Source organism: Lutjanus erythropterus, chromosome 17, assembly GCF_056507025.1.
Source record: "Lutjanus erythropterus isolate fLutEry1 chromosome 17, fLutEry1.hap2, whole genome shotgun sequence".
Taxonomy (NCBI): domain Eukaryota; kingdom Metazoa; phylum Chordata; class Actinopteri; order Lutjaniformes; family Lutjanidae; genus Lutjanus; species Lutjanus erythropterus.
In genome coordinates, this window is record NC_139333.1 from 19,271,583 (window position 1) to 19,279,245 (window position 7,663).

Below are 7,663 nucleotides of genomic sequence, written 5' to 3' on the forward strand. Positions count from 1 at the left end.
AGTGCTAAGAGGAACTCACCAAAGTGCTTTTCTTATGGGTTGTAATGTCTCCGATGTAACACGAGACAAAAAAGGAACGAAAATCTGAATGTACCAAAGATGATGACGGTTGCATGCGCATGTTGCTTCAGAGGCTTTTTGTATTTCAATGAAACTGCGATGATAAAAGAATACGGGACAGAAACGCCCTTTGACTTTTAACTGTTTAAAGATGTGCACAACGCCATTTAACGTGCCTTAAGTTTGAGTGACCCATGAGATTGATCCCTCTATCTCATAAAATGATTTTGTATTAAAATGTATTTAAACACGTCCTTCAGCATGTTCCTGGTTTCTTTACTGGTCTCTAACTCTATAAGCGCATAACATGAATGTTTTCAATCCATCCATGAGGCAGATGGATGGATGTGGGAAAGTCCACACAGGGCTGTATAGTTGACAACTCATAACACCACATTCTCTCCTCAACATTAAGTGATCCAGATGTTGCACATTTTCATCTCCCCACAACATAAAACAATAGAATCTCAACCTCTTAATATTTTCTGAGCATCTGGTAAAATTTACTTATGGCGAAGCGAAAACAGATTTGGCTCCATCACTCTCTTATATACAGTACCACTGCTGGCAGAACACACAGTACAATGTACAACTGAGTAACATGAAGCAAGTCCAAGCTGACCCACGAAAAAGAAACACGTCCCTGGACAGACTTCAGCAGAATAAATACTTAGCGGAATAAGATCATTACTCACCCGAGGCTGATGAGGCAAACAGAAGGAGGCGTGAAGAGTGACACAAGACTGATCTCATTCCTCAGCCGGTGATAAAACATCCGTCTTCCCCCAATGAATGGACACACCTTCAACTGTAAAACAGCTACATTTCAGCCAGCATGCTCAAGTGCAAAACTTTTCCTTCAAGCAGCTACAATCAATATTTTTATACTATGTGTAATGATGAAGTTACATCACATGAATCTGGAGCTCTTCTCAGTTTTATAGTGAGTTTCAACTCATTATTTATCGGTCTGGATCACAACCTCTCATAGCATCATTTTGAGCCACAGCAGGCAGCTAAAACCCCACTGTACTCTACCAGCTCAGCGCCAAACAGCAGACAGACACATCTAGCAACTAGCTGGTGAACATACTGGAGTTAAAGATCCAGATATTCGCCTCAGGAGCTGGTAGCGACCAAAATCTAGGGCTGTCTTTTACAAAGATTTGTTCTTTGATTGTTCAGTTTAGTGCGCCAAACTAAATTCCAATATCAGACCAGTTTGACTCATGTTTTAATGCCTTTCTTTGTCATGTTTGACATGAAAATATCAGATTTTCACAGTCAGAGAGAGTAAAAGTTTGTGTCCTCCTATGGCCAGCTGAGTGTCTCTCCTCGGTCTCCGCCATCACCTGCCCTGCACCTTCCACACTCCTTCACACTGTTTATTGAGGATTTATTTCAACCCAACCAGAGCTGGAGATTGTTGGAACACTGGAAAGACAAGCCAAGACAATTTTGATTTTTGTTTCTGTCCAGTTTGATTGAAGATGATGATGATAAAAGGCTCTATGATGTTGTCAGACACTTGGATAAACAATCTGAGCCTGTCGGTGGCAAAAACAAGCACAAAAAACATTTATGTTTCCCCTTATTCATAATTCTTAGTTGAAATGTGAATTTTTGGAAGCTTTTGTTTTATCATGTGACTGTAATGGACACTGACTGACAAAGGGAAAAAAAATGACTGCTCAACTAGAAGAATCTGTCGACTGATGATTGAACTCTTTGACTTTCAGGGAGCTCTACTGAAATCTGAGCAGAGAGTCAGTACTGGACCTTCATTCATCCGTCTTGATTTGCAAATGCATTTTTGATGACTGCTAGCAGTAAGAGCTAAGCTCACTGACAAACACTGAATTTTATGTGACTGCTTCATAATAAAAATCAACTTGTGTTTCACTGGTTAAGTTATTTTAATGTGAAGCAGTAGGAAATGGCATGATTTAGCATTCTGATTGCATTTATGTACATTAGCAGTAACTTTTCTGGGAAATGTCGCCATAGACACATCATAATTCTGTTCATAATACTGCAGAAACATGAATAATGCAATACTTTTAAAAGTGGGTAATGGGCTCAATCACTGCCATGTTACCTCATCCAGTGATAGTGACTTAACACATTTAATTTCATGAAGATCTTAAAGAGATTGCAACTTTAAAAGTGGTAGGTCCAGTGTTCATGACTTTTTTGTGCTGCCCCCAAGTGGCCAAATCAGTTTTTGCACTTTTTAAGGATTTTTGTAATACTGACATCAAAATTCATGCAGGATAAAAACAGATGGAAAGAACGAGCTCAAATATTTATGAATACATGATTTTTATTTTTTGGAAATAAATGCCCCTTTTCCATACCAGTTTCAATGTATATTAATGAATTAATAACCCTTTCAAATACAATAGAACCCGTGATCCCGATGTCTTCTATAATACAACTTCACATTTTATATTAGGGTTGCAACATGAGATTTTCGTGGTACGATATTCATCTCAGATAACAGTTTCACGGTATCACTGTACAAAGTATCACACAACTATTTTAGTTACAACAACCCTTAAAGGAATGATAACAAGGATTTTTTTCATTCAACAAATGCTTTATTATAACAAAATATTGTGTACTAACAGATAAGAGACCATTATTAATGGAAGTACCTGGAAGAGGGTTAGGTAACTAATATATTAGAATTCAATATTGCAGATAAGCAAATGTACATGGTATGAAAAATGCAAATTTTCATACCATGGTATACCGTGAAACTGGTTAATTGTTGCATCCCCAAGCACGACATGATTAAGTGCATTAGTTGCTACCTGAAGAAAGACTAACACAACTTTAAAGTATAGGCAGAAAAACTCAGTGTGAATCTTGAGATAGTGAATTGTGAGCAAAGAGAGGTAGCACTCTGTGCCATGACTGAATAAAGAGCCTCTTTCACTCAGACCCTCACATTGAAATTACAGCAGGAGATGAGACGACGACGACCGTGGCCTCCGCTCTCATGGAGTCTACTTGAGCTCTCCACAGTCTGTGATAGTGATCCTCTTGGAGGTTCGCCCAGACCGTGAACCGAAAGACTCCACTTTCTTGACCACGTCCAGTCCCTCCTTCACGCTGCCAAAGACAACATGCCTGCCATCCAGCCTAAATGGAGAAAGAGGAGGTTTATTATCTCTGCCCCCGGACAGTGAGGCAATGCATGATGCACCCGGCTGGGTCTAACTCGAGGGTTTTTGTTGGGTGATACCAACATTTCTGCAATGATTCTGCTATTTTAGGCCATTGTTCATATCCCCCCCCCCCCGCCGTTCGTGCCAAAACATTACAAGAATCCACAGCTTTCACCAAGAATTTTATTCCCTGCAGGGCGAAAAAAAATTCTGCAACAGCATTTCAACAACAACTGGACACCACTGTTCAAAAAAAAAAAAAGTGAAAATAACAAAAGCCTTCCAAAGGTAGCAGCATTTTAAGATTGAAGTTATTGAGCTGGGTGGAATCTCTGGATCAGATTACAATTTTAAGAGAGTGTGAATTTATTAAAAGCTACTTTTTGTGCAGCTGAGGTAAGAGCGAAGCCTCTGACCCACCACAACGTCTTGCCTGGACTGTAAAAGCTCTGGTGCCGAATTTGAGCGCTCTTATGTTTGGATCCTGAGTAAGTTGCTCTAAGTGGCATCCTGCACTGTGATTAGAAGATGTAAATAGGAGACAATGCTCAACCAAAAATATATACTACTCTACAAAAGCTACTGTCTTTTTCCATTTTGTTTTGGACTCATCAAACTAACATTTTACCGACTGTTTTTAAGTTTGCAGTTAGCTCTCATTGAATTTAGGCTAAATTCTTGGGCGAGGACCAATCAGGTCGTGACTTTTCCACAAATAAATTCAGCAATTTTTCTCACATAAGTTGCCAAAATCATGACCAACTGTCACATTAACGTTGTTTGTTCTTGTAACGTAACTATGTTTCTTAGCATATTTTTAAAGAGCATTTTCAGTGAACATTCTTGAATTCTTCTGGGGTTTAAAGGCAAATGTACTGATGCTTTTACATTTGTAGGAAACTTTTAACCCCCTTGAAAATGTGAGCTCTTTACATCTGTCAAAAAACAGGGTCTTTGCTTTTCCAGAAAATTATCAGAGCTCTGTACAGATGTCTTAAAGTCTCAGACTTTAAATAAGGCCAACAGTGGTGGTGAAATGTATAGTGTTTGCACATACCATTCTGTTTTAGCGGTGCAGATGAAGAACTGGGATCCGTTCGTGTTGGGTCCAGCATTCGCCATAGACAAGATACCTATGAGACAACAATTAAAACTGAATTAATGTTATTAGTAACACTTGTGCTTTTCCACCTATGATAAATCAACATATCTGCTGTGAAGATGCACACTGACACAGACACACACTCTGTGAACAATGCTGCCACCAAGTGGTGAAAATGAGTAAGACAGACTATGATGAAGAACAGTATGTTTTATGTTTATTTTAATTAAATGTTGAGTTACTGCAAAAGATGTAACAGAGCACAGACAGTAGCCAGGACATGTATAGGTTTCTCAACACTTAAGTGCAAAGATATTTAATATGTTCCTATTCCTTATATGAGGATAATTTTCTGTTTATCAGAACCAAACCACTAATCAATTAATTGAGAACATAATCAAAAGATTAATCGACAATGAAATTAATTGTTATTTGCAGCCCTAGTTTCCAATATTTTACTGTAGAGATGACTGCCTGATGAACACCAGCTTAATATGTGAGCCATGAATACTGCAGCCCAAACGTCATGTTTGAAGCATTTGCACTGTCCTGTGCAGAGTCACACTGTCCTGTGTGTCCCACTGCGCTGTCAAATCTCATTATACTCTGTTGTGATGCAAGTAAACTGCAAGTCCCAGGAAAATCTGAGTTTCCAATTTGAATGGATGGAATACAAACAGAGTTAAGTTGAATATTTGAAAGAAAATTGGACATTTATTCTAAATATTCCTATGACTTGATCTACTTTCCCCCATCTGGAATATAAATGCCATTCCTCAGAATGAAAAGGAAAGGAAACCATTTAAAAAGTAGACTACACTCCTTCATTCACAGTCATGTACAAACAGAGCGGGATGATTACCAGGTCCAGTGTGCTTCAGCTTGAAGTTCTCATCGGGAAACTTCCATCCATAGATCGACTTCCCTCCAGTTCCATTGTGGTTGGTGAAATCTCCACCCTGAAAACATATTTACATGACTGTACTCAGACTGCAACAGCAGACGCTCGACAACAAAAGAGACGCAAAACAAAGAGAGAAAGCCTACTGTACCTGGCACATGAACTGAGGGATCACCCTGTGGAAAGTTGATCCCTTGTAACCAAAGCCGTGTTCCCCTGTGCACAGCGCTCTGAAGTTCTCTACGAGAAAGATTTCGTGTCATATTCTCACTATGACAATCCATAGAAGTCAGTGGTTTGTTTCCTGAAATATTATGCAGGAACACGAGGAGATTCCAGCAAAAATAGGAAGCCCAAATGTATGATCGACTCCCACTGACTTGAAAACCATCAACACTTGAGTCTTAGCCATTTCTTACACCCTTATAGTGCTGGACATCCTCTGACACAGAGAGGAAGACTGTAGAGTACTGAAATGTGGCACTTGTCTTTTTAACATGTCTGGTATAGGAAGAGAATTTGCAAAAGAGCTTTTGTGTTAAGACCCCTTTCTGCAGAACTAAATAACTGCAGAGCAATAACAGTGACAGCCTTTCAATTAAATCAACAAATCAGTCTAATAAATCCTAAAACCATTTAGAGGCTCTTTATTTGATCACAGCCGGGCTACAATCATCTCTGAGCTCCTGTATTAAGTAGCTACTTAATCTCATCTTACGCTTCCTGAGGTCTGATACGATTAAGTTCTGGTTCTAACTTGCATCTGTTTGTTACTTTTATGGTACTGATATTACGATTTATATGAAAGTCCTTACAACGGTGGTAGAAGTATTCAGATTGTTTAAATAAAAGTAATAATACCATACAGCGAAAATACTTGTGCATTCAAAATCTTACTAAAGTAAAAGTATTTAAGTGTTATCAGCTAAATTTACTTTATTGTGTATGTTGCATTTTTCTACTAAAGATGTTTACAGTTGAGCTTTATATACTGCTGGCCAGTTTAATCTACAGCAGTGCATCATATCTACTGTAATAGATCATCATATGTTTGTACTAACTTAAAGTCAGACCTGTTTTCTGTTTCATAACAATGCATTTGCCAGCAAATCCAGCAGGGTTTTACATTTATTATTAATCTTAAGAAGAAGGATAATATTCTGAACCAGTGAAAGAAAACTTAATCCTTCAGCTCATCAGAAAAATCCCATTCGATCACCAAATTTAGAGATGCATGGTTTACTAAAAAGGTTGGGTATGAAAAAATGTAATCTGCAAATTAACTTAGAAGTACTACACATGAAATACTGTGAAATAAAGAGGCCCTGGTTTACCTGCAGTTTTTGGCACAACTTCTGCGTTGAGCTGCAACAGAAAGAAAAACAAAATGCCTCAGGGTCAACTGTGAACAAGTTGTTCTCTGCAAAACTGAGACTCAACAAACCATCAGCTCACAGGGAGGATTTAAAGTGCACAGCAGCTGCTGCTTGCTCATTATTTCTAAAACAAACAAACACGACCAAATCGAAAGTTGAGTCCATGTGCGAGGTGTTTTTTCTCCGCTCACCTCAAAGGTAACCCTGCCGAGCGGCTGGTTGTCTGCAGCAATGTCAAAGTAAACTACCGGGTTGTTGTTGGCGGCTGCGGGTCCGCTGCTGTACATGCGAGCGGCGGTGAACGCGAGAGAACACAGTTTTATTCTGTTTGATAACAGCAACATTTTTACGGACTAACGTGGCTCAGTTCAGCTCCCACAGGTCAGCAGCGGCAGTCGGCAAAAGTCACGCTTACATGTGAGAGACGAGGAAGTTTTTCTTAGACAACCGGAAGTACATTCATCCTGAGCAGCGGTTACAGTTAAATCTCGCGAGATTAAACGTGATAACAAGTCGACTGTGACTACATATTTTGAAATAAGAGCGTTTTTATGTACTTAAGTTTTTTTTTTTATTTTAGTTTGAGTCTGTCTTTATTGGCTTATATTTTATTTATTTATTTATTTTTGTCATTTTTATTTTTATTTGGTTTTGGTGTTGCTCAACCTGGTACTGACTTACTGAAGAATAAGACTTGAAAATATGCCTTGTTTGCTTGCATTTATTATGTGCTTAATAAAGTAAAGAAAAAAATCTGTTAAAAAAATCAGTACCAGTACCTTATGACATTGTTAATTAAAACAGAATAAATAAGTAAAATAAAATACAATATAATTAAAACTTAGTCTCACAAAATATAGCACTTGTTACTCAGCTACATTTGTTTGACATCTTTATTTGCTTATTATTGAAGAATACCAGCATACTGTATTATTTAAATTAACATTTTTCCCAACCTTTATGGTGTAGTTGTAATGATGCTTCAGATGTCTATGAGGTGTTAACAGTTCCACCAAATAGTGATTTTCAACCTGAACTTCATAACTGTATA

At 38.2% G+C, this 7,663-nt stretch overlaps 1 protein-coding gene across 1 annotated transcript; it reads right to left on the reverse strand.

Annotated features, from left to right (window-relative positions):
* Nucleotides 1-2,638: 2,638 nt before the first annotated feature.
* Nucleotides 2,639-7,064, reverse strand: ppifb (peptidylprolyl isomerase Fb). The gene is made up of 6 exons (XM_084740830.1): nt 6,804-7,064; nt 6,571-6,601; nt 5,388-5,476; nt 5,198-5,294; nt 4,291-4,366; nt 2,639-3,207 (listed from the first exon to the last, which is right to left on the reverse strand). Exons 1-6 carry the CDS (start codon nt 6,954-6,956, stop codon nt 3,072-3,074), a joined length of 582 nt encoding a protein of 193 aa, XP_084596956.1. The 5' UTR covers nt 6,957-7,064; the 3' UTR covers nt 2,639-3,071.
* Between the last annotated feature and the right edge of the window lie 599 nt (nt 7,065-7,663).

What these genes read in the sequence shown, in the direction of transcription:
- ppifb (XM_084740830.1), bottom strand. Translation starts at nt 6,956, where the DNA reads ATGTTGCTGTTATCAAACAGAATAAAACTGTGTTCTCTCGCGTTCACC. An exon ending in GCTGAAGCACACTGGACCTG is followed by an intron (nt 4,367 to 5,197) that starts GTAATCATCCCG and finishes GTTGTCTCATAG; the next exon opens with GTATCTTGTCTATGGCGAAT. An exon ending in TGCACCGCTAAAACAGAATG is followed by an intron (nt 3,208 to 4,290) that starts GTATGTGCAAAC and finishes TTCTCCATTTAG; the next exon opens with GCTGGATGGCAGGCATGTTG.